A 27,135-nucleotide genomic window follows, 5' to 3' on the forward strand; every position below is an offset into this window, starting at 1 on the left:
CTCTATTCCAGACTGACCTGGAACTCACCGTATAGTCTCAGGGTGGCCTCTAACTCATGGAAAACCTCCTACTTCTGCCTGCCTCCCCAGTGTTGGGATTAAAGTCATGCACACCACACCCAGTGACTAATTCATTTTTAACAGTTACACCAAAATCCATTGTTTCTGTGTACCACGACTGAGTCAACCAATCCCCCATGCAATTTTACAATTACAAACAGTCCTGCCTTGAACGTTTGTGCTCATGTATTTCTGTATTCTTGGCAATGCATCTTCAGAAAAAGTTTAGCAGTGACATTTGCTGGTTTGAAAAAGAAATGCATGCAACATGCGCCTAGGGATAGATTCAAAAGACCACGGACTGAAAGTATTGGGGGAAAAATGCGCCAGCATCTCATCTACAGACTTTTCTCTTATCGTTTCCCACTCAACACTGCCACCATTTATGTAGCATTTGAATTGCATTAGGTATTTGTTGTAGTTACCTTTTTGTTGCTAGGATAAAGCACCCAACCAAAAGCAGCCAATGGGAGGAAAGGGTTTAATGTGACTTACAGTTTTGAGGGGAAGCTTCATGATGGCAGGGAGAGGATGCTAGAGCTGAGGCTGAATATCACTCCTTGAGACAGCAGGTGGAAGATAGCAGTTAGAGAGTGAGCTGAGCTCTGGCAAGGGGGACCTGGCTATAGCACTCCAAATCCCAGCCTCAGAAACACACCTCCTCCCGCAAGCCTCCACTTCCTCAATTACCTCAAGCTGGAGACCAAGCATTCAAAGTTCATGAGTTTATGGGGGACATCAGATTCAAACCAGTCCAGTATAATGGAGTTTCATCCCAGCATTGCAGAGCTATCTACTACATGCTGCTGCTTCCTACGTGCCCCAGTGACACAGGGCTCTGCCTGTGAGTGGCTCAAGTTGCAAGTTCAGTTTTAATGAAACACCTGAGTCTATGTGGCCATACATTCAAACAACCACAAACCTCTTCCTAGGAGCAGTTTGTGATTCCAATAAACTTAATATGATCAACTTGTACTCCTTAGGTCCTTCCACATGAATTATCTACACTGACATTTATCCATATTTCCATCACGCAACCTTCATTTTCCAGAGCAATTTCTCACTTTCTGAACTACCCCAGTTCAAGATAAACACCCATTTCTGAGCTCTTGGGACATTTATTTCCTATAGCACATCATAAGACATGTTTGACTAAATTAACCAGATTTGAAAGGCACCGGAGTCGCTGTGCAGACACTGCATCAGATCGCTTGGGTTGGATCCCAGCTCTGTATATAGGGGCAGTGTGACACTGACCTTGAGACATACCCTCTGTGCCTCAATTTCTCCAGTTACAAGGAGATAAAATACCAATATCTCTTGTTATGAAGATTTAAAAAGTTACCATTTGCAAAGAGCTTAGAACATGTCTCATTCTAAGAGGTAAAAATAGTAAAAGTTGAGCTGAAGAGATGGCTTAACGGTTAAATGCTTGCCTGTGAAACCTAAGGACCCAGGTCGAGGCTCGATTCCCCAGGACCCGTGTTAGCCAGATGCTCAAGGGGGTGCATACATCTGGAGTTCGTTTGCAGAGGCTGGATGCTCTGGCACGACCATTCTCTCTCTCTCTCTCTCTCTAACTGCCTCTTTCTCTCTCTGTCACTCTCAAATAAATAAAAATAAACTAAAAAATTTTTAAATAAATAGCCAAAGTCAGTTTGTGTTAGAGATACAAAGTTGTAGTATAAATGTTACTGGATTAGGGTTACTGGGCTCTGGCAGCCCCAGTAAGCAAGGCCCGGCCATTCATCTTCAACATGCCAATTATAGACAAGTAATAGTACAAAACTGACAAAGGAAAGTTGTTCAATGTGGTCACACTGGGAAAAGAAACAAATAGAAACGTCCCTTAGCTTCAAGTCCGTCTTTGGGGTTCCGACATGAAGTTTAGATTTAAACACAGCACAAGAGGCTCGTGGTTCTTCGCATCACTAAGCGGTTCCAGACAAGCTCCTGCCCTCACTGACCCATCGCGTCTCTGCAGCGTCTCCTTCAAGGTGGTCTGGCAGGTCATCCGCACTGTGTGAAATCTCTCCCTGGGAGGCCAGTTCCTCCTCTGACAGTCAGCATTTCTCTCCCCAGCATGAAAATGTAATTCTTCAGAGTTCATTATTCCCATAGCCCGACAGCGCAAATGTTTCCCTTAAAAATATATATATTCTTTCCTGCCAAGAAATCTGCAGCATTTGTCCCAGACTCGGCCAGCCATTTTGTGCTGGGCAGATTTAAAGCTTTTGTAGAGATCTATGTGTGTTCACCAAGCGGCCTGGGCACTAAGATCCATTCTCAATGGCCTTTTCTGGGAACCTGTCCGCAAAAGAAAAAAAAAGGAGACTTGCAAGAATTCAAGAAGAGACCGAGATAAGGGTATGGGTAGTGGTGGTGGTTGGGGAGGGGGGGGGATTGGCCTGCATAGATTTTGGAACATTTAGAAAAACGAGTCAATAGGGATCAATGTATGCCGCTATAGTTACGGTTTCCACGGATTCACAGCGGCCCCAGAGGCACCTGAACACGCCCTGGAGCGTGGGCGATACGCCCTCCGCGGTGCCCAAGCCTGCGGCGCACCCAACCTTGGGCGCGCCCCGCCGTTCACCGTAGCCCCGCCCGCCCCTGCGGAGCTGCGGCCCCGCCCCGCCCGCCCCTGCGGAGCTGCGGCCCCGCCCCGCCCGCCCCTGCGGAGCTGCGGCCCCGCCCGCCCGCGTCCCGGTCCTCCGCCGAGAGCGCGGGGCGCGTGCCGGGGAGGGCGGCGGGCTCCATGGCGGACGCCCTGACGCTGGAGGCCGTGGCCCTGCGCCTGCAGCGGCAGGAGGAGGACATCCGCTGGCTGTGGGCCGAGGTGCAGCGGCTGAGCGACGAGCCGCGCCCGGCCGAGGGCCCGAGCCTCCCGCGCGAGGTGGCGCGGCTGCGGGCCGAGAACCGCGACCTGCGCCAGCGCCTGGGCCGCCTGCGGCTGAGCCTGGCCCGGGGGCCGAGCCCGAGGGCCGAGCCGGCGCAGGTAAGCCGGGCCCTGGGGCCGAGGACCATCGGGTCTCCAAACTGACCTGGCGGCATCATCTCTGCTTAAATAGACGGACACACACACACACTTGTCAGTAGCAGAAATGGCATTTCCCATTTGCTTGCGAAAGGCTGAGGCACGTGCCTGTAATCCAGAGGCGGAGGCAGGAGGATTGTTCCCAGTTCGAGAACGGCCTGGGATATATAGCGAATACCAGGCCAGTCAGATTGAGCCCCAGACTCAAACAAAATAAAAACAGCTCCAAAAAAAAGGCGGGGGACGGCTACTGAAATGTTTAGGATTCACTATCTCCGTGGGCAGCAGGTGAACCGTTATTGGGCCCTCTAATGACTGGTTCTGTTTTAACCCAGGTTGTTCCTTATTATTCATTCTGCTTTGGTGGGCTGATTTGAAAGGCTGTGTACATTTTACATGATTCTTTAGTTTCAGTATTTTAATGTTTTGGATGATTAAAGAACAAATTACCCAGAAAAACATCTGAGTTTGAAGACGTTGTCATACTGTGCCTTGTTCTTCCGTTCTTTACGGAGGGTAGCTATGGTGCACTTTCCGTGACACCTTAGTGAAATAATTCGTTCAAAGACTCTGCTGGCAGTTACATATTTTCCAGTGACATGATCTGTTAAACATTGAAAGCTGTTTGTTTCTGTGTTTTGTAGTGGTGGGTAATAGAATGCCTGTTAGGAAAGCACTTTACCATTGAACTGTGTGCCCAGACCCTGGTGTGTGTGTGTGTGTGTGTGTGTGTGTGTGTGTGTTTGTGGTGGTGGTGGCGGCGGCAGTAGGGGCACTTTAAAGTCAGAATGTGAAATGCAGAGAGGAAGGACTGAACCCTGAACAGTTACGTGGCCCCTGAAAGTTGTAGATAGATGGATGATGGCATGTGCCGAGGAAGTCCAGCTCTGAACCTCCAAACATGGGTGCTGCCTTGGCCCCCTCCTTCCTCAGTTTTCAGACATGTTGCTTTTGTCATTGGTATGCCATTTATCTTTCAGCCTCCAAGCCAAAGCCAAGAAAATGACACTGAACAGAAGAAATTGAAGACCAGTGAGCCTGCCACGGAGGTATGTCATTCCAGTGCAAACAATATAAACTATTACATGGAATTTAAAACATGCAGGTGGTTTGATAAGAACGTGATTACTGATAGATTGTTATTTGGGCCACATTATTCTTGGCTTAGAGACAAGCTCATCACCAGCTGGATTTAAAGTATTCCTCACTCTATTTTAGGTGAGATCACAGAGCTCTTTCATATTAAGGAAACTACCTGCTGTTTTTATTACACAATAGAAATCAATAAAACAGCTAGACAGACTCAGCATTTGGTAGGAACAGAGGAGGCATTCCTGGCCTCCAAGAGATTGGTCTAGTTGTGGAGTCCAGACAAATGCAGGAGAAACAACCAAAGGGATTTCCAACCTTTTGGCTTCTCTGGCCATATTGGCCAAAGAATTGTCTTAGGCTGCACATTAAGCACGGTGTTACTAGAGAATACTAGTAAGCAAAGAATGGAGAGAGATGGTGCCATCTCTGTGTGCACAGGTTGCATACCCATGGTTCAGTGAACTGGAGATTGAAAGGGTTTGGGGGAAAATGCACTTGTTCTGAGTATGTAGCAACATCTTTGGTCACTGTTCCCTAAACAACACAGTATAACAACTGCTTGCAAGTATTTATATTTTATTGGGAATTTTAAGTAATTGAGTTGATTTCAAGTATATGGAAGGGTATGAGAAGGCTACATGCAAATACTGTACTATTTTACGTAAAGGATGTGGGCATTCACAGACATTCATGCCCATGGGTGAATGGAGTCAGACCCTGTGGTACCAGGGGTGGTATCTGAAGAAGCGTTCACTGTTAGCTTTGTACATACCTGCAGGAGACCCTGGGGCGGAGAGGTGTCGGGAGCAGTAGAGAAGGAGGGCTTTGAGATGGGCCTTTAGAGCTCCGTAGGTTTAGAATGACGGGGTGGGTCTCCTGCAGGAGAAGTGGAGAGACAGACAAGCACCTGTGGATGTTGAGAATGATGAGGTGGAAATGAGAGCTGAGCAGCTAGCAGCAAGTGGACTGAGTATGTTAACTTCTTTCTACCCTAATGGTTTTCAGGGGAAACAACCAAGTTTTATAAAAGAAAGATTGAAGTTTTTTGAAACATTGAAGACAGAACATCAGCTTTTGTCTGCTACTTATGAAAAAAAGAACACAAGCAATGCGATTACAGTGAGAATGGCTGATGGGAAAACAGTGGAAGGGGAAGGTTGGAAAACAACACCTTATCAATTGGCGGCTGAAATTAGGTAAAAAAAAAAAAAAAAAAGCCAACCTCTCCCCCCACCCACACACACTCTCTCTCTGTCTTTCTTTCTTGTTTTCAAGTAAATAAAAATATTTTTTAAGAAAAGAAGGAGATGGCCATGTATATACAGAAAAAAGAATGTGCAGTCATGTACTAAACTGTTATAAGTAGTTACATCTAGGTGGTAAGATTCATATGTGATTTTAATTTTATTCTTTGTTTTCTCATTATTTCCCAACTTTTAAAAATAACAAATGTATTTAAAATTTTTTGAATATTTTCATTTATTTGCAAGCAGAGATAGAAGAGAGACAGAGGAATGGGCACATCAGTGCTTCTAGCTGCTGCAAACAAACTCCAAATGCATGTACTCCTTTGTGCATCTGACTTTACATGGGTACTGGGGAATTAACCCAGGTTGTCAGGCTTTACAGGCAAGCACCTTAGCCATGAAACTATCACTGCAGCCCCCAAATGTGTTACTTTTATGCATAAAATAATTGTTGAAACAAAAAATATATACTATTAGTTCATACTGGTACTTTCTATCTCCCTTTTAAAAAGCCCCTGAAAGTTAAAAAAAAATCTTTTCTCATAATGAATCATTTTTCGTGATAAATGTTAACTCCCAAGTGGTGTTTTCCTTACTAGTCAAGAACTGGCTGAAAACACAGTAATTGCTAAAGTGAATGGTGAATTATGGGACCTGGACCGTCCATTAGAAGGAGATTCCACTGTAGAGCTGCTGACGTTTGAGAATGAGGAAGCTCAAGCTGTAAGTATTTAAATGCCAAGCAACCAAACTTTGAGTCATTATGTTATAAACTACATTATGAGGGCTGGGCATGGTTACATATCTTTAATCCCAGCACTCTGGGAGGCAGAGGTAGGCGGATCAACATGAGTTGAAAGCCACCCCGAGACTACATAGTGAATTCCAGGTCAGCCTGGACTAGAGCGAGATCCTACCTTGAAAAACCAAAATAAATAAATAAATAAAACAAAAAAACTACATTATGGAGAAAGCCACATGTGGAAGTCAAGAATAATGAAATGCTTTGATTTTGAACATTTAAAATTATAATATGGCAAGTAATAGATATTTAATGAACATATATAGATATATATATTACTGCTTAAAAAACTTACTTTGTTATTTCTATTTTGGGGGTGTACTTTTCTTTTTTTCTTCTTTTTATTTTCTCAATTTTTAACATTTTCCATGATTATAAAAAGTATCCCATGGTAATACCCTCCCTTCCCCCACACTTTCCCCTTTGAAATTCCATTCTCCATCATATCTCCTCCCCATCTCAATCAGTCTCTCTTTTATTTTGATGTCATGGTCTTTTTTTCCTCCTCTTATGATGGTCTTGTGTAGGTAGTGTCGGGCACTGTGAGGTCATGGATATCCAGGCCATTTTATGTCTGGAGGGAGCATGTTGTAAGGAGTCCTACCCTTCCTTTGGCTCTTACATTCTTTCCGCCACCTCTTCTGCATGAGACCTTGAGCCTTGGAAGATGTGACTGAGATGTTACTCAGTATTCCAGTCACTTCTTTGCAGCACTGTGATACCTTCTGAGTCATCTCAAAGTCACTGCCATCTGAAAAGAGAAGATTCTCTATCCAAAGTGAGAGTAGCATTAATAGAAGGGTATGAATATTAAGAGAAGTGCTTACTGGGCAGTTTGATAAGCATAGTATATACATTTTTCCAGACATCAGCAGATGTTATACCCCTAGGGCTCATGACTACCCCTGTTTTAAGTTTTCAGTATCAGGATGTGTTTCCCCCCATGGAGCAGGCCTCCAGTCCAATTGGAAGGCAGTTGGTTTCCACCATGACATGCCACTATTGCACCTGTTGGCTCATTTGGGATGACTGGCCAATTATAAGGCTTGCAGTGTCCACTGTTGAGTATCTTCACTGGTGGTATCTCTTTCTCCCATTGAACTACATGTAGAATGGCTTCTTCCAGATTGCTGTCAGCTGGTCTACATGGAGGAGGTTATCAGCGCAGTTCCACCTTTGTTGTTTCTTAAAGTAATTATTTCCTTAAATTAAGAGGTTTTTGATTGCTAATAGACTCTTAAATGCATATATTTTATAATTTAATAACTGAAGAAGTAGGGAAGTTGTCTTTTAAATACTTTTAGATGCAGTTTTCTACAGGATGGATGCCACTCTTTATGTAGGTCTCTGATATATATGTTAAGTTTACAGCATCCTTTCAGGTATAGGTGCCATCCACCTCTTTTGTTGTGCTTTGGAACAGTAAAACCATATTATAATTTTTGTTTGTTTGTTTGTTTGTTTTTGTTTTGTGAGGTAGGGTCTCACTCTAGCTCAGGCTGACCTGGAATTCACTATGTAGTGTCAGCGTGGCCTCGAGAGTGCTGGGATTAAAGGTGTGTGCCACCACGCCTGGCTGTGATTTTTGTTTTTAGTATGTTGAGTACAACCATGAAATTGCTAAACAATATAATAGTAACAAAATCATGTTTAAAAACAATATAATAGTAACAAAATCATGCTTAAAAATGATTCAGAGCTGGGAAGATGGCTCAGTTGGTAAAGTATTTGTATAGAAACATGAAGACCTGAGTATAGGTCACATGCATACACTACTAGGGGGTCCCTAGCAGCCAGCAGGCATTTCCTGATACCACCATTTTTTTGTCTTGAGCCGTCTTTCAAACTTCCACTGTCACATGTGACAACTGTTATGTAGATATGAAACCTTGTGACTTTGGTAATATCCACAAGTAGCCACTTTAGTTGTTTGCATAGAGTTTAGAGAAGCTGCCTTGGCGAAAACCTAAGGCAACAGGTATGAGGCATTCCTCAGCTTTTCTCCCACTCTGGGCTAAGCACAATTCCCATGCAGCCTCTCTGTTCAGTGTTCTGAGTGGATGGTCCCAGTCTCCACAGTGACAGGCGCAGGAGGAAACCACATAGCTGGCAGCCATGCCGCAGCTGCAGAGTTCCAAAGAACAGCTTCACACTTAGCCAAGCACATGGCTCTGGGAGGATGCCAGGGACAGAGCAGAAAATATTCCCTTTCTAGTAGGAATTGTGTTAGATGTCTGGGTATGTAGCCCATTAACTTGTATCCACTTGCTTATGCACCCTGTTCACTACTAATGTTCTGTGACATAATGTGGTAGGTCATGGCCTCTCTGCTCTGCACCATGCAGGTGTACTGGCACTCCAGTGCGCACGTTCTTGGAGAGGCCATGGAACTCTACTACGGAGGCCACCTGTGCTATGGCCCACCCGTTGAAAATGGATTTTATTATGACATGTTCATCGAAGACAGGTAACACCACTGAATACTGGCTTCTGGTTGCATGTGTTTGCTTGTATCTCATTGTTTTATAATGGTTACATATTAGTTTATTCACTATATATTGCATAATATGGTTATAGTTGGTTAACCATTTGTGAAAATTACCTTTCTCCCCTCCCTTCTTCACTCTCTCCTTCCTTTTCCTCCTTTCTTTATCCTTCCCTCCCTTCTTCCTATCCCCTCTGTTTGTCCTTCCCCCTCCTTTCCTTCCGATTTTGTGCATGTATGCCTATGTGTGTGTGTGTGTGTGTGTGTGTGTGTGTGTGTGTTTTCATGTTTGTGTACATGCAGGTGTAGGTGCATATGGAGGTCAGAGGACAGCCTCAGGTGTCATCCTCAGGAATGCCATCCACCTCTTTTGAGACCTTATTTCATTGGCCTGGAGCTCACTAATTAGGTAGACCACTGGCCAGTGATCCCCAGGGACCTTCCTGTCTCTTCCCCGTGCTGGGGAAGTGCTAGGATTACAGGCATGAGCCACCATGCCCAGTATTACATGTGGGGACTGGGACCAAACTCAAGCTCTCATGCTTGCAAGGCTGAGCTAGCTCCTCCAGTCCTGAAAATCGTTTTTCAATGAGTTTAGATTCAAGAATAACTTTCAGTGTTTTCATTTTTTTCCTCCTGAAGGATGAATGTGTTGTTTACCCATATGAATACATATGAAAATCAGGATCACAAGCTTAAATTCTTAGAGAGCGAGCGAGAGAGAGAGAGAAAGCGAGCAGTTGGTTCAGCTCTGCCTTATGACAGTCAAGGTGCCCAATGTCTCACACACTTGAGTGTCAGATGGCAGTGGTTCACAAGGCCTCACACTCCACAGGCCTGTGCTGGAAATCATGAGCAGCCAGTCCTGCCCTCATCCACCCCATCCCGATTCCCTCATAGCCCTTGAGAATACAGTCAGTGGCCAGAACTGAAACTTTGGGTCCTTTCAATTCTCCCACACTCCTTACCTCCACCCACAATTCTGCAGCCCAATCTAATTCAAACAGTTGTTTCCTGTTGTTCTCCTATCTTGTCACTTCTGCCTTCACTTAGACTCATGTCTTGCCTTATCCTGCCGTGTCATTGTCCTTCCTCGTGTTTCCTGAAAATTTCAGGTAGTCATAGGTAGTTAAAGAGCCAGGAGAATAATTTTGATGTGTGTGTTTATAAACCTCAGTATAAATAATATCTGACTACTTATTCTGTCTTATCAATTGAATTGTTGTCTGACTCCAGAATAGGAAGTGAAGCCAAACTAAACAGTGCATTGTGCCTTTTCCTATTGTCCCTGATGTCTAATGACCTCCCTCACAGAGCATTCAGCATCTGTAAGAGTGCTGTTTCTTACAGGCTTATCCAGTCTGAACCACTTTTACTTATGTTTGAACTGTGCTTATCCACACAACACTTCCTTCCACACAAAATTCACTAACTCTCTGGATACCGGCCCTGTGTCTAGCAGCTCATTTCAGTTTTGACTTGACCTAGAGTTAGTTCAGACTGAAACGCAAGTCTCAATCCCTTGAGGCTGTTCCCATATCAGATGCCAGTCATAAGTCAAAGCCTCCCATTCATCTGAGCCACCAGCTATTATATAGAGTCTCCACAACCTACTAGTTGGGTTCATTAGTGGCTAGAAGGCCTCACAGAAGTCTATTAGTTTATTGTAAAGGCTTTTTACAAAAGGAACAGATGACCAAGCAGATGGAAGAGATACACAGAACAAGGCTTGTGGAAAGGGCATGGAATTTTCTGTGTCTCTTGGGCTGTACTGCTTGCTAACACCTTGGTATGTTCATCAACCTGAAAGCTCTTTGAGTCTCATTGTTTTGCTTTTTTAAAATTTAATTAATTTATTTATTTATGAGAGAGAGAGAATGAGAATGGGACACCAGGGCCTCCAGCCACTGCAAACAAACTCCAGACACATGTGCTCCACCATGTGCATTTGGCTTATGTGAGTTCTGGGGAGAACTTGGGTCCTTAGGCTTTGCAGGCAAGAACCTTAACTGCTAAGCCATCTCTCCATCCCTATTTCAGAGTTTTTAAATTTAAGGTTTGTCACATAGAAATTATTGATGAAATCATTGGCCATTGATGATTGACTCACTTCCTGGACCCTCTCTTCTCTTTGAAGGTTGGATGGTGGAGCTCAATATTCCAGCCAATTAATCATGTCTTAATCTTTTGGCTATCAGCTTCTATCTGGAGCTCTCTGGGATCCCCTTCTCCCAACATCTCATCAACATACATAGGGCACTGTTACTAGTCTAGACACTCTATCATATCACAGTATCACATCCAGTAGCATCTCTTGTTACCGCACTCCAGATTCATTCAAACAACAAGACTCTTTTTGAATACTCACCATGTGTTCTGTGCTTGGTGCTGGTGGTTCAGCGGGGAACAAGCCAGCATGACCTCTTAGAGCTGACAGATATTGGGGGAAGACAGATAGTATACACACTGCCAGCTGCCATCAAGTGGCGGTGAGTAGGTGAAGGAAAAGAAACCAGGAGTGGGGAGGTATGTGCCACACAGGCCTAGGAAAGGTAGAAGTGCCATTAAATAGGCAGGAATGGAAGGATGAAACAAAACCTGAGGAAACTGCAGAAAGAACATTCCAGATCCCAGTGGGAATATGTATGATTTGTTTCAGCACTCCAAGGAAGCCATGTGGCAAGTGAGTGACTGAGCTCCAACCAGGAACAGAAAGTTCAGTCCTTGTGTAGATTAGCAGCCGTGACTGCAGTTCATAAGCCATGGAGGGTAGGGACACGTGGAGCACTTCATATAACCTTTTAAAGCAAAAGTATGAATTCTGAAGCAAAGGAAGACCAGAGACAAGCAGGCCTGGGAGGACCTTACAGTCTGACTGGGGCATCTCCTAGCAGGGATTTTCCTTAGGGAACCCAACGGAGAACAGTTTATCGCACCGCATCTCTCCATTCCCTGCCTCCCTTTGTTGAGCTGTGTGCTCTGTGTGGACATGTTCACCTCTGACATCTAGCACAGGGAGGTACTAATTCAGTTTAAAAAGCATGTCACCTCGTGTAAGGGCCACAGGACGGAGGAGAAAGGAAATGCATAGTGTCTCAAAGATCTATATTGATCTCCAGGGTTTCTTTTTAGAGCAGTGTCCAGCACTGAGCTGTCAGCCCTGGAGAACATGTGTAAAGCCATCATAAAAGAAAAGCAGCCTTTTGAAAGACTGGAAGTCAGCAAGAACACCCTGCTGGAGATGTTTAAGGTAATTGGGAAAACTCGGAATAAAAGCCCTTTGCTGGGGGTATTAAAAGTTACTACTGTAAACCAGCCTCTGCTCCCCCCATTCCAAGTTCCTGGCTATTGCTCACCAAGTCATTCTAATTCTAGTAACTTGCTCGATGGAGCTAACAGTCACCTGCCATGTCATTGTCCTTCCTCGTGTTTCCTGAAAATTTCAGGTAGTCATAGGTAGTTAAAGAGCCAGGAGAATAATTTTGATGTGTGTGTTTATAAACCTTAGTATAAATAATATCTGACTACTTATTCTGTCTTATCAATTGAATTGTTGTCTGACTCCAGAATAGGAAGTGAAGCCAAACTAAACAGCTAAACTAAAGAAGAAAGAATCTGACTTAATTATAATAATATTTATAATCCTGTACAAAACTCTCTCTCTGTAAGTTCTCAATTAATTTTCTGGCTTATTTTTTATTTTTTGGCTTAAATATTTAACCTAGAGTAATTTGTGTAAACTTTAGTGTTATCTTCATATTGTTTTGATAAATGTACTTAAATATATATTTTGAAAATATTATCATTTAGGGGCTTAAACTAAAAAGGTACATTTGATTTTGGAAAAATTATAATTATTCCTTTTGGTATGGTTATATATATAAAATAAAATTTTTCCAATTTTTGTTTAAAAATATTTATTATAGAAATAAGCCAGGCGTTGTGACACATGCCTTTAATCCTAGCACTCAGGAGGCAGGTAGAAGGATCGCCGTGAGTTCACGGCCACCCTGAGACTACATAGTGAATTCCATGTCAGCCTGGGCTAAAGTGAGACTCTACCTCAAAAAACCTATATACATACACACATACATTCATTTAGTCTTAAGGAATGGATTATAGTGTTGTGACTGAGAAATTTGTAGCTTTATATCTTTAAGATATCTACAGTGATAGTTTATTTACAATCTTGACAAGAAATCATCACTTCACCAAGACTGTTGGCACATTTAAGATAGAATATCATGACTGTTCCTTTCACTGTCTACTTACACAAAGAACACAGAGCATGGGTGAAGTTCTAGCCCAGTGCCAGTGACAGCCAGTACAGCAGAATGAGAGTTGCAAATGGGGAGAGAAGAATTACTGTATTTTTCAAAAATCGTAATGTACTGTATCCTAGGAAGGTTCCATAGATATAATTGCCAATTGCAGTCAACCTCAAAGTATTTCCAACTAAATATCCAATAAATGTGTCTGTTAGGATAACATGGTTGATGAAAAAATGTTGGATAAAATGCATTCAGAGGCACACCTAAGGCATAGCCCCACTCCACATCAGAGTCTCTGCTTTGGTGTTTCACTGAGTACTTGTTAGAGATGAACTACATTAAAGTTGATATCAGAAGGCCAACACCTATACAATTTGTGAATACGACCCTTAGGAGAAGATTTATTGTCTCAAAAAATCCTATGTCCATCACAAAGCCAAATCCTTTAGTGGGCACACAAGTTCCAGATACTAAATGGGACCAAAAAGCAAGGTCATGTCTGGCCTGCTGGCCCTTTGTCCACTTCCAGTGATGAAAGTTTCTATAAACACTCTGTGGGAAGTGAACAGGCAAAGTGTCTGTCATACAGCAAACTCAAAAGTCCATCTACAACAATGAAAAGGCCTTCTGCGATACTTGTAGTGTTTTGCTCCAGCAGTATGACTTCCTGTATCCCTGGAATTCAAGACTCCATTCCCATGCGTGGAGTAATTCACTGAAGTACTTGGTAACATCTGCCTGAACCCCGCTAGAGGCCTCAACCTGGGTCCAGGTTACCCTATCACCTCTGCCCAGCAGCTGAGCCCAGCCTGGACCCATGAAAAGGGGCCCAACTTCTTCCGCCATTATGGAACTTCTCTTGGATGTGTAATTTTAAAATAAATTCCTTCCTCCCATATTGTGCCTGGTCTGGAAGTTCACCCCAGCTACCTGAGGCTGTCTGTGACAGAACTGGACAACTTCACTTGCACTACCAAACTTTACAATAATTATTATTATTACTTTTTTTTTTTTTTTTTGGTTTTTTGAGGTAGGGTCTCACTCTCTAGTCCAGGCTGACCTGGAATTTACTACATAGTCTCAGGCTACCCTCAAACTCAAAGTGATCTTCCTACCTCAGCCTCCTGAGTACTGGGATTAAAGGCATGTGCCAGACACACCCAGCCAAACTTTACCATTTTTAACACAGCTTAGTGGCATTAAATACATTATGCAGCCATCACCACTCTCAGTCTAAACACTGTTTTCCAGAATGAAAACTCTATGCATGAAACACTGATACTCCATTCCCTCTTCTCCTTGGCTCCTGGCATGCACCTTCTCACTTACTTTTTGTTTTTGTTTGTTTTGTCTTTGAGGTAGGGTCTCACTGTAGCTCAGGCTGACCTGGAATTCACTGTGTGGCCTCAAACTCATGGCAATCCTCCTACCTCTGCCTCCCAAGTGCTGGGATTAAAGGCATGCACCACCATGCCCAGATCACTTTCTTTTTCTCTGGATCTAATAAGAACTTCATTTCAGTAGAATCACACTGTACTTGACCTTTTGTTACTGGCTTGTTTCACTCAGCATGTCTCCAAGGTTCATTGTTGAGAAATATGCCAGAATTTCCTTCCCTTTTAAGGTTAAATAATATCTCTCTCTCACTCTCTCTGTCTCTCTCTCTCTCTCTGTGTGTGTGTGTGTGTATATGTGTTTACCATTCACCCACCTGTCATTGCTGCTATGAGTAGTACTGCTATGAATATAACTGTAGAAATTCATTTGAAATGCTGATTTCAATTTCTTTGGTTATATATCCAGCTATGGAATTACTGGATCACATGGGAATTGACTTTTTAATTTTTTAGGACCTTCTTAGCATTTTCCACATAGTTGCATAATTCCCTCTAGCAACATACAGTGTCTCAGTTTTTCCACATTCTAACCAACACTATTTTCTGTGTGTGTGTGTGTGTGTGTGTGTGTGTGTGTGTGTGTGTTTAATGTAGCCATGTAGCCATCCTGTTGGGTGTGAAGTGGCATATCACTGAAGTAATGATTTGCATTTCTGTAATGAATTGGTGATGTTGAGCATGTCTTAGTGCACTTGGTGACTATTTGTGAACCGTCTTTGGGAAATTGTTTATTGCAGTTCTCTAGCCATTTCTTTGGCTCTTTCTGAATGAGAGTGGTCTTGGTGGTGGTGGTGATTTGCATTGAGTTGCAGGAGTTTCTTATCTATTCTGGATGTCAGTCTCTTAAACAGATGAGTTGCAAACATTTCCTTCCATTCTATGGGGTTCTTCCTTGGAATATCCTTTAAAGATTAAACACTTCAACCTTTCTGAAAGAAAATTATTTTAACAGATAGATATGAAACAGTCACATTGAACAGATCTGGGCTCTCTCCTCTTGCAACAGCTGTCTCCTTCCTTTAAGTAGCTATTTAATGTAAAATGCCTGATATTGTGATAATAGCAATAAAAACAGAAAAGAAAATTTATATTAGTTTATTTAATGTAATTATATCATGACTTACTCTAAATTTTGCTTATGTTTTAAACAAATGAACCCAAGAATTGTAAGCACTTCATATAATTAAAATGAAATCTACTAGGACAGTGCTATCCAATTGAAATGTAACAGAATCCACAAATCTGAGCCACATGAATTATGTGGCAGCTAGGGTTTAAAAGTAAAACAAAGTTGGAATTATTATTATTATTGTCTGGCGTGTGTATGTTGTATAGTGTATGCATGTCTGTGCGTAGATGTGGAAGCCAGAGAAGAGCCTCAGATGTCCTCCTTGATTGCTTTTCTGTGTTCTTTCCTTGAAACAGACTCACTCTTACTCTCTACCTCCCCCGCCCCCATTCCAGGGCTGTCAGTTTGAATCAGCCTGGCTGACCACTGAGCCCTCGTGATTCTCTTGTTTCTACCCACCCAGGACTGGGGTTACAGATGCTTATGGTCACATCTAGATTTTTTTACAGGGGTGCTAGGAATTGTGCTCAGATCTCAGGCCCTCACTCTTGCATGGAAAGCAATTTTGTTGCTGAGTCATCTGCAAAACCCCGAAATTAAATTTTTAGTAAAAATTTATTTAACCCAACACATCAAAACTACTATTCCAAAACATACTAGTATGAAAATTAATGAGCATTTCATATTCTTTTCCCACCCACATTATACCTCTCAGGTCCTTTTGAAGCATGGATAATTTCAGATTATGTCTTATGTGTCCATAGTACTATGACTCAGGGGTCTCATACTCGCCACAGTGGCTGGAGTCTGTGAACACTGTGTGTCCATAGTGTCTCCACACCTGGGGCATAGCAGACAGCCTTTCAGTGATTCTTGAAAAGAGTAACGTTTTCATTCTGTTGTTCCGTGTACTCATATGTAAACATGTTTTTCTCTGCAGTACAATAAGTTTAAATGCAGGATTCTGGAGGAGAAGGTCAACACCCCAACCACCACCATTTACAGGTTTGTGTGCATCAGTGTGTGTGCATTGTGTGCATTGGTGAACTCAATGGCATTAGCAGTAGAAGCAGTTTATCTTCTGGGAGGTGATCTATTCAGTTGTTTAGCTGATATGCCACTTTATTTAGGAGCCTACAAATGTTACTTTGTAGGCTAGAAATTCTTATTTTCTCCTTTATAGCTATCAGGTAGTAATAAAGTGCAGTTTTCATTTGCTGATATAATAGGATCATCTTCCATGTGGGTGAGACAGTGATATCTGCATGCTTTGGAGAAGCTGTTAGGATGGGGTCTTTGTTTCCTCCTGCATTCTTAGTGACATGGGAGGGAGAGCCACACAAGCTGTCTCTTCACGGTGACTCTACGCCTTCTACCATGCTCCTCAGTGTCCAAACTACTGACCTTAAGTGCAGTAGGAGATTCATGATGAGACAAAAAGAGAACAGTTGAAGTCTGGAAATTGGCTTAGCATGTAAGAGCACTTGTCACAAACATGAGGCCCTGAGATGCCTAGGTTTAACTCCCAAGCCAACCATGTAAGCCAGATGCAAAAAGTGGCACATGTATCTGGTATTCATTTGCGGTAAGAGGGGCTGACACAAATGCACACACACACACATACACACACACATTTTTTAAAATGATAAATGAACATATAGAAAAGATAGGCTGTGTTTTAAACTTATGGCTTCTAAAATTTGATTTTGGGTATTCTTTAAGAGCCTTACTTAAGTCACCCTTGGTATTTGCTGTGTGCTGCCAGTTGTAATGGCTTACATTTAATTTGGAGGGAGGCCCTTCTGTGGGGTGGCTTTGACGCCATCTTAAGAACTTCATGCTAGTTAGGCTTGCATTCCTTCCATCACAGGAATGGACACTTTCATGCATACAGCTTCATTCTGTTTATTAGTCCATTCATTAAGCCAGCCTTTTTGGTATTCATTATAATTTTTAATTTTTAGCCAGTGAACTTCAGAAATATTTAAAATTGGTTGGGATAAAGATATGACTTGCTTTCCTAAATGTTCCTTACAGGTGGCTCGGTAGCACAATGGATAGTATACTGGACTTCCACACTTTCCTTAAGTTGGTTGATTTTTAGTACTCTTCCCTCTGGTTTATATTCTTTATATTTAAACTTTTTTAATATGTCTGTGCTTAAGAAAGTCTGTGCTAAGGTTTGGGGAGCTTGCTCATTCTGTACACAAGTGGAACCCCAGCTACAGCCTCAAGTGTCTTGGTAATGAAATCATCTCATTCTCAACCAGAAACTATTGGGCATTTTATCATAAAACCAGAGAACCTGAAAGAAAGAAATTAAAAACCTTGACATTTACCTGTTTTTCATTGGTGTGTGTGTGTGTGTGTGCACGCAAGTGCATGTGCGTGCATGCCAGACACACATTTAGAGGATAACCTCTGGTCCTCAGGTGTGGATCCTCCCCTTCCACCATGTTTGAGGAAGGGGCTCTTGTTGTGTGCCATGTGAATGCCATGCTAGCTGGCCCACCAGCTTTCCGCGGTTCTCCTGTCTCCTCCTCCCTTCTTGCTATAGGCACGTGGGGATGAAACGCCACTACTGTGTTTGGCTTGTGTGTGGGTTTGGGGGATCTGAACTCCGGCTGTTGCACTTGCACATCAAGCACTTTTTACTCACTGAGCCATCTCCCCAGCCCTGTTTTTATTCCTGTGTGTATTTTTAAAGTAGAATATGCAGTTAATGTGCATTGAATAAATTTTACTCTTGAAGATTAGTATCAAGCAGGCTGGTGGCTTTCTGGTTTTATGACAATGGATAGGTTTTTAAAAAATATTTTTTTAAATTTATTTGAGAGAGAGAGAGGCAAATAGAGAGAAAGGGAGAAAGAGAATGGGCATGCCAGGGCCTTTCAGCCACTGCAAACAAACTCCAGATGCATGCGTCACCTTGTTCAAATGGCTGACATGGGTCCTGGGGAGTCAAACCTGGGTTCTTTGGCTTTGCAGGCAAGTGCCTTAACTGCCGAGCCATCTCTCCAGCCCAGTTGGTGGGTTTGAAAGCCCTGGGATGTGACAGTTAAAGGTGAAATCTCTCTAGGCACAGTTTCCTTCTAAAGATGTGCTGTTGTATTTGAATTTGTGCAAAAGAGAGCAGTCTGGGATCTGAGACTAGATGATTTTCTGCCCTCCTTAACACTAAATTAAAACTTTCCCCTGTACATATAACCCTTGTATTTAAAACATGATAATGTGCTTTATATTAAATAGTTCAAAAAGTTAAAACTATGCTTGTCCTAAATATCTCATTATAGGTGTGGTCCACTAATTGACCTTTGTAAAGGCCCCCATGTAAGACACACTGGAAAAATTAAAGCCATAAAAATTTTCAAGGTAAGGATTGCATTTTAGTTATAAATATAGCAAACTTAGGTGAACTAGATCAGGGATTTCAATCATATGATATACAAGGGTGAAGGAGATAGACACAGAGGACACTCAACTCGTACCAACTCAGAGATCCAGAGACCTAGAGGTTCCCAAGATCTTGTCACCGAAGTGGACCTAAAACAAACCCAACTTGGCCCAGGGAAATTCGTGGAATGGGGGTGGAAAGATTGTTAGAGCCACAAGTTGGGGCATTACACACAGAGACACTGCCTCTTCCCCGTAACTGATGGCCACCCCCACATTGCACAACCTACAATCCCCATGGGGCTAACCAAATAGGGTCCCTTTGGAGGGGGGGACAGGGATGAGGGTAAGGGGGGTATCAACGTATGCTGTTTACACACTGAGTACGTCCATAACTAAAATGTGTGTGTGCGTGTGTAATAAAAAGTACTTCATTCTTGCTGGGTGCTGTGGCGCATGCCTGTAGACCCAGCTACTTGGGAGGCTGAGGCAGAAGGATCGCTTGAGTACAGGAGTTCTGGGCTGCAGCGCGCTATGCTGATCGGGTGTCCACACTGAGTTCGGCATCAATATGGTGACCTCCTGGGAGCAGGGGACCACCAGGTTGCCTAAGGAGGGGTGAACCGGCCCAGGTTGGAAATGGAGCAGGTCAAAACTCCCGTGCTGATCAGTAGTGGGATCGCACCTGTGAATAGCCACTGCACTCCAGCCTGGGCAACATAGCAAGACCCCGTTTCTTAAAAAAAAAAAAAAAAACTTCATTCTTGTTTGACTAAAAGGATTTGTCATTTTGGTAATTAGAATACAATATGTAGATTTTGTTTGTCATATAATCTTATTATATTACAGTGTATATCTTCTTTACATGCAGGGTTCTTTATAAAGTTGGCCCTCTATAGTCACAGGTTTCTCATTGGGATATAACCAACTACAGGATAAAAATATTCAAAAAGCAAATGTAGCTGCTGAGCATGTATATACTCTCTAGGGTCGTTATTTTCTATACAGTATACTATAACATACATACATAGCATTTACTTTGCATTATGCATTCTAGATCACTTAACATATACAGGAAGATTACAGATGTTATGTACAAACACTACACCATTTTATGTAAAGGACTTGCACATCTGTGGATTTTGGTATCTGCGGAAGGCCATAGGACAAAGGAACAGCTGTATGTTGGTTTTCTTGCATAGACTAATAAAGGAAGAACACTTTTTTTCCACACAAGAATAGTGCACTATAGGGGAGAGGAAAATTGAGAGCGCTATGAAGGTGTAAGAGAGGACATTCTCTGGAAATTGAGAGGCATGGGGCTAACTTTGTAGTGCCATTCTTTCTAGACTTTGGTTTCTCACAGGTAAACTGAGGGGCTGGATGACAGCATCACCCATGAGTGTCTCTTCACCCCAGAACCAGAGATCAGTGAGACTGGTCTTCACTTCATGAACTTCTCACCTTCTCTGGCTCTAGCTTGTGATCACAGTTGCTCTTCAATCCTCCCTCCTTTCCACTTCCTCTCATAGTCATTCCTCATCCACAGCAGACTGCATAATATACTGATTAGTAATTTGAGATGAAAAGATTTATTAGAATCAATTTTAGATTCTTCCCAGCACTGCAAAAAAGAACTTTTGTAAATAAGCAGTGTGGATATCATAGTGGAAAATCATATATGCATTCAAAAATGGTGTTACTTATAATTCAGTGTTTGATCATTTTTACCAAAATCTTGTTTGATGTTTAGAACTCCTCAACATATTGGGAAGGCAACCCTGAAATGGAAACATTGCAAAGGATCTATGGGATATCCTTTCCTGATAACAAAATGATGAAAACCTGGGAAAAGTTCCAAGAGGAAGCCAAGAACCGAGACCACAGGAAAATCGGGAAGGTATGCTCACATCCTCATCACACAAGCATTCCTTGGTTACCCTGTGATTATATCTCATTTAAAAATCACAAATGGGCTGGAGAGGTGGCTTAGCAGTTAAGTGCTTGCCTATGTAGCCTAAGGACCCAGGTTTGAGGCTTGATTCCCCAGGACCCACGTTAACTAGATGCACAAAGGGGCGCATGCATCTGGAGTTCGTTTGCAATGGCTGGTGGTCCTGATGTGCCCATTCTCTCTCTCTCTGCCTCTTTCTCTCTGTCTGTCTCTCTCAAATAAACAAATTTTTTTTTAAAAAATCACAAATATTTCTTCTTCTCTCTCCTGTCTTCAAATTTGCTGATACTTGCTGCCCACTGTTGGGTTATTTCAAGTCCATACTATCAATGTGTCCTGACTTCTTTCCTTCTAGTGTGTTTTATTAGAACTTTAAAATGTTTTGCTAGAGTTAATTTTTATCATGATATAAAAATAAAGCTGTTTTTAGAAACTGTGTATGCTTGATAATATACTTCTCTAAATTTTTATTTATTTATTTGAGAGTGACAGAGAGAGAGAGAGAGAGAGAGAGAGAGAGAGAGAGAGAGAGAGAGGCAGAGAGAGAGAGAGAATGGGTGTGCCAGGGCCTCCAGCCACTGCAAATGAACTCCAGATGTGTGCACCCCCTTATGCATCTGACTAACGTGGGTCCTGGGGAATTGAGCCTCGAACCGGTGTCCTTCGGCTTCACAGGCAAGTGCTTAACCGCTAAACCATCTCTCCAGCTCTTGATAATATACTTTATATGTAGGGAGAAACAGTGTATAGAAATAAAGAATGAGGTTTGAAACCTGGTAAATGGGTTTTTAAAAGATATTTTTTATTATTTATTTATTTGAGAGTGTGTGTATGAGAGAGAAAGAGAACAGGTGCACCAGGGCCTCCAACCACTGCAAACAAACTACAGACACATGTGCCACCTTGTGCATCTGGCTTACATGGGCACTAGTGAGTTGAACCTGGGTCCTCAGGCTTCACAGGCAAGTGCCTTAACCATTAAGCCATTACTGTGGATGGGTTTCTAAATCAGTTCTGCCATTATTGAATCATGTTATGTGAGGGGCAAGGTATTCACTTACAGTTCCCCATCCCCGAGTCTTCACTTGTCTCGAGGACTAGTCATGCAGCATTAAGGTGAGGAGGCGTGGCATGATGGTGCCTGGCATAGGGCGGGCTCTTGTGAGGTGACACCATGCAACCTTTCACTGTCATTTGAAGCATACATTCTGAAATGAACTTTCTGGGCTTGTTTGTGATGTCTCCATGTGGGACTTATGTTCTAAATGTGCCAAGAACACTTAGCAAATTAACTAATTTGTAGCAAACTAGCTAACTTGCACTAAAAACATTAGTATAACAAAAGATGACAGAAAAGCCATGTTCCATGCTAGGAAACCATGTAAACTATAGTTCCACATGTGCTGTTACATAGCTAGAGTTAGAGATGGTATTGAGGGGTTTTGGAGTACATAGCAGTGGAGTATGGGAAAATAAGCTCACATGGTTTATCCTCTCATGCCACAACTATGATTAATATTAAGCTAGAGATGAAACTTGAAATAAAATTATTGCTTCAATCTAGGAACAAGAGCTTTTCTTTTTCCATGATCTGAGTCCTGGAAGCTGTTTTTTTCTTCCCAGAGGAGCCTTCATTTATAATACACTTATGGATTTCATACGAGTAAGTGTGAATTTATTCCTATTTAACTGCATTTTACATCTTGCTATTTTATCTCATAATTGAATGGTCAAGTATGTCCATTAATTTTTAATAATACAAGAATGGTGAGCCTTAGTACTGGATTTTATCTTCAAAAAAAAACATGGAGATGAGTTGTTTTGGTTTTTTTTTTTTTAATTATTTATTTATTTGAGAGCGACAGACACAGAGAGAAAGACAGGTAGAGGGAGAGAGAGAGAACGGGCGCGCCAGGGCTTCCAGCCTCTGCAAACGAACTCCAGACGCGTGTGCCCCCTTGTGCATCTGGCTAACGTGGGACCTGGGGAACCGAGCCTCGAACCGGGGTCCTTAGGCTTCACAGGCAAGCGCTTAACCGCTAAGCCATCTCTCCAGCCCTGTTTTTTTTTTTTTTGATTTTGTAAAATGCACTTATTGTCCATATAAGTTACTAGAGCATATAGAATATATTTATAGCATGTATGACTCTCCCAGTGATTGAGAATAAAAGAGAAAGTTTATTCTCTGGCACAAAATGCTACACTATGAAGCACTGCTTCCTAAAAGATGGCCGTGTCCCACTGCTATTCTATGTAGTCTATGGCATGAATTCTAAGTAATTTGGCAGCTGCACAGAAAAGAGTAAAAATTCATTTGTAGGGCTGGAGAGATGGCTTAGTGAAGATCCATGGTCCATCTCTCTCCAGATCCCACCCAAGCCAGATGCACAAAGGTGAGGCAAGTGCAAGGTCACACATGACCATTAGGTGGTGCAAGCATCTGGAGTTCAATTGCGGTGGCTAAGGCCCTGGCATACCAATTCTCTCTCTCTCTTTTGCTTTCTCTTAAAAAATAAAAAAAAACCTAATTGTGTGTAATACCTAAATATATTGGAAAGTCATTTGTGTTTCCATGATCAGGACTTTGTAAATATTAGTCAGAGATGATCCACTCGGGCTACTAGAGTTACATTTGTGGTCTTTCCCTGTTTTGTCTTTCCCATGATGTTACAGTGATGTAGTGTGTAGTGATGTATCAGTCAACAGCAGACTGCATGCAGGATGGTGGTCCCATCAAGAGTATATTGCCCACAGAGCCAGGCATGGTGGCGCATGCCTTTAATCCCAGCACTTGGGAGGCAGAGGTGGGAGGATTACTGTGAGTTTGAGCTTACCCTGAGACTACATAGTGAATTCCAGGTTAGTCTGGGACCAGAGTGAGACTCTACCTTGAAAAACCAAAAAAAAAAAAAAAAAAAAAAGAAGAGTATATTGCCCACAATATAATGAGCAGTCTGTGGTCCCACAGGATTAGGTTATTGGAGCCATCTTAGTTCATATGAGCACACTCTAATGTTATCATAATGAAATTGCCCATAGGTACATTTCTCAGAACTGATCCCTGTCAGTAAGTGCTGTGTGACTGTATCTATAATGTTTTGATTTTTATGTATCTATCACTAACTTATCTTCTGTCAAAGACTGCAAAACTCCAAGCAGCTCATTTTGTAGAGGTTCAAATTGGTGCTCAGTAGTTTTTTTTATCTTCTTGTTTGGTTCTGTCACTCCAGCATTAACGTGATGCTTAGATTCTTATGAACTGATGCCATAGACTCTGTTTTCTTCACCACCACCAGCACCCTGGTTTTCCCTCAGTCACTCTTATTCTGTATTCCTTCTTTCCTGGTCCTTGACCTCCGCTTACTTGTTTTTTTAATCTCTAATCAGGTTTTGAAGACTCTCTTTCCACAGTAACTTTCTGAGGAAGGTACATGGAAAGTGCTGGTTCATCACTGTTGCTATACTGGTTGTAGCAGACAGCTTCAGTTCGCTGATATGAACTTCCAGACCAGGCACGGTTATGGAGGAAGGGATATTTGTTGAAGCTTACAGATCCAGGGGAAGTTCCATAAATGGCAGAAGAAGCTGGCCTGCTTTCACAGGTCCAAGTAGAGAGAGAAAAGCCACAAGCCCCAAAGCCACACCACACAGCACACTTAAGGAACTCCAGGTGAAACTAGGCACTTTGCATATCTTTAGATTGGAATTTCAAACCCACCACCACACCTTAAGATCTGCACAGTGACACTTCCTCCAGCCAGGTGGCTACAGATGCCAACTACAAAGTAATAAAACACTGAGTATATTGGGGGCCATCTATTCAAACTACCGCACTAGTCTTGTCTTGCTTTTCCTTCAGTTCTCAGGCTATGGAGGCTGAGCGTCACTTCTAGGTAGTAGCATCTGTGCAAGCATCTAATGTTTGTTTTTGGCTATAAGAATGGCATGCATGTGTACGCACACACACATGCATGTATGTGCAGATAATTTTTTTTCTTAAAGGTGGGGCGGCATAGTAAGTATCCTGACTTCCCTCATATCCTACTTTTGGCATCATTTTGGAGTTTCTCTTTGGTTAAACACAGTGGGGGAAATATAAGAAATTGGCATTAGGTGAGCCGGTGGTATAAACCCAAGTCTAAGTGCAGGTGACTGAAGTCCCAGCTCCGCAGACAAGCAAGAAACAAAAGGAGGGAGCACCTCCTTCCTCCACCTTTTGTTCCGTCCAGGTGCTCAGTGATGAACATCCACTGGAGAGGGTGATTGACTGAACCAACCCACCAAACTCAAATGCTAATCTCTTCTGGAAACACTTTCTGGGACACACTCAGAAGCAGGTTTTTATCTGCCACCTCTTGGTGCTGCTGTCAAGCTGACATAGAAGTAACTATCCCAGCAAGTGATGGGTGTGCCTGAGGCAGGAATGAGCAGGCCGCTGCAGATAGGAATTAATCAGCACAGATACCTCTCATGTTCTCAGCGCCCATTTTGTCCCTGCTAGGATGATTTGTCTCCTCACACAAAGTTCCATCAGCCTTTGTTAGCATGTGCTGACCTCAGCTCAGTTTCACCTAAGACCTAAATTGTGGGCTCAGCCACCATCAGGGCCCTACATGTAAGAAGACAAGGAAAAGAGAATTCAGTGAAGCTGTGCCAGCGGTGGCCTCTGTAGGCAAATGCAGGGCTGGGTTGCAAAAGCCAGAGCTGTTGCCCACCACCCATTCCATGTACCTCTTATCTTGCCATCACCTCAGATGATCCACTTGTGCTTTGTGAGCACATTAGTTTCCTAGGGGTGTTGTCACACCAGAAACGAGGTGACCTTAAGCAATAGAATCTATTGTCTCACTGTTTAAGAGGTTTTTAATTCTTCGAGTCAGTTACTGGAGGAAACCAGTCCCAGTTGTAAACTGCTCAGTCATAGAGCTGGATCTTTCCCAGAACCTGATTGTCTTTACTCTCTAAAGAAAGAGATTGATGGCACACCATCAGATATATTTTGCCTGACCTTTTACTTTTTTTATTTTTATTTTTTATGGGGGGTGGATATTGGTGCAGTAGGGCCTCTAGCCACTGCAATCGAACTCTAGACATGTGTGCCACTTGTGCACATGTGTGACTATGTGTCGCCTTGTGTGTCTGGCTTACGTGGGTTCTGGTGAGTTGAACCTTGCTTGTTAGGCTTCATAGGCAAAGGCCTTAATCCAAGGGCTTAGCAGCTAAGGCACTTGCCTGCAAAGCCTAAGGACCCATGTTCTACTCTCCAGATCCCAGATTAGCCAGAGGCACAAAGGTGAGGCAAGTGCAAGATCATACATGCCCACTAGGTGGTGCGAGTGTCTGGAGTTCAATTGCAGTGGCTGAAGCCCTGGGCCAATTCTCTATCTCTCCTCTCTCTCTGTCTCTGTCTCTCTCCCTTTCTCTTGCTCTCTCTCAAAAAGTTTTTTTAGACAGAAAAAATTATAGAGAGCATTCATATTTCTTTCATCTGATTGAACTAATTGGTAGCATTTTACCAATTTGCTTTTTTAAAAATTATTTGAGAGAGAAAGAAAAAGTAAAAGAGACAGAGAGAAAATGGACATGCCAGGGTCTTCAGCCACTACAAACGAGCTCCAGATATGTGTGCCACCTTGTGCATCTGGCTTATGTGGGTCCTGGGGAATCAAACCTGGATCCTTTGGCTTTGCAGGCAAGCACCTTAACCATTAGGCCATCTCTCCAGCCCCCAATTTGCTTTTTATATTTCCTTTTATATCTCTCTTACTTATATCGATGCTTCACCTCATAGGGAGTTCTCTTGGTCAGTTTGGGCCTATAGGCCTGGAGACTGAGCGTTTCATAAATAGTAAACATTGATTTTTCACAGTTCAAGAAACTGAAAATCTCAGAGGGTCCCAGCAAGGTAGGTGTTGTAGTCAGGTTCATGTTGCTGGTAGAAATCACTCAACCAAGACAGCTTCTGGGAAAAAGAGGTTTATTTTGGCTGACAGGCTTGAGGGGAAGCTCCACAATGGCAGGGAAAATGATGGTATGTGCAGAGGGTAGACGTAACTCCCTGCCCAACATACAGTAGAAAATAGCAACAGGAGAGTGTGGCCCCGGCTGAAACTAAGAAAAATTGGCAAAACAAGCAAGGGTGCTGTTTTCTTGGTGAACCGGGTACTAGCACAAGGGTGAAGGAGATCAACACAGAGAAAATTCAACTCCTACCAAATCAGAGATCCAGAGACCCAGAGGCCCCCAACATCTCATCACTGAAGCACACCAAAAATGAACCCAACATGGCTCAGGGATATTTTGTGGAAGAGGGGTGTAAAGAATGTCA

At 42.7% G+C, this 27,135-nt stretch overlaps 1 protein-coding gene and 1 pseudogene across 2 annotated transcripts in view; one reads left to right on the top strand and one right to left on the bottom strand.

The window, feature by feature from the left end:
* Positions 1-2,319: 2,319 nt before the first annotated feature.
* Positions 2,320-27,135, top strand: part of Tars3 (threonyl-tRNA synthetase 3) — a 48,679-nt gene continuing 23,863 nt past the window's right edge. Inside the window, exons 1-10 of one of the 2 annotated variants that reach the window (XM_045146229.1) lie at positions 2,320-2,427; positions 4,078-4,146; positions 5,195-5,385; positions 6,036-6,159; positions 8,584-8,705; positions 11,856-11,973; positions 16,401-16,465; positions 18,754-18,832; positions 20,607-20,753; positions 22,372-22,470. In XM_045146229.1, the coding sequence (XP_045002164.1) occupies positions 2,350-2,427; positions 4,078-4,146; positions 5,195-5,385; positions 6,036-6,159; positions 8,584-8,705; positions 11,856-11,973; positions 16,401-16,465; positions 18,754-18,832; positions 20,607-20,753; positions 22,372-22,470 (1,092 nt within the window). In that variant the 5' untranslated portion in view covers positions 2,320-2,349. The remainder of the gene's footprint in view (positions 2,428-4,077; positions 4,147-5,194; positions 5,386-6,035; positions 6,160-8,583; positions 8,706-11,855; positions 11,974-16,400; positions 16,466-18,753; positions 18,833-20,606; positions 20,754-22,371; positions 22,471-27,135) is intronic. The other variant, XM_045146228.1, reaches the window with a different exon arrangement.
* On the bottom strand, positions 12,992-13,728 carry LOC105943986 (annotated as a pseudogene).

Source organism: Jaculus jaculus, chromosome 3, assembly GCF_020740685.1.
Source record: "Jaculus jaculus isolate mJacJac1 chromosome 3, mJacJac1.mat.Y.cur, whole genome shotgun sequence".
Classification (NCBI taxonomy): domain Eukaryota; kingdom Metazoa; phylum Chordata; class Mammalia; order Rodentia; family Dipodidae; genus Jaculus; species Jaculus jaculus.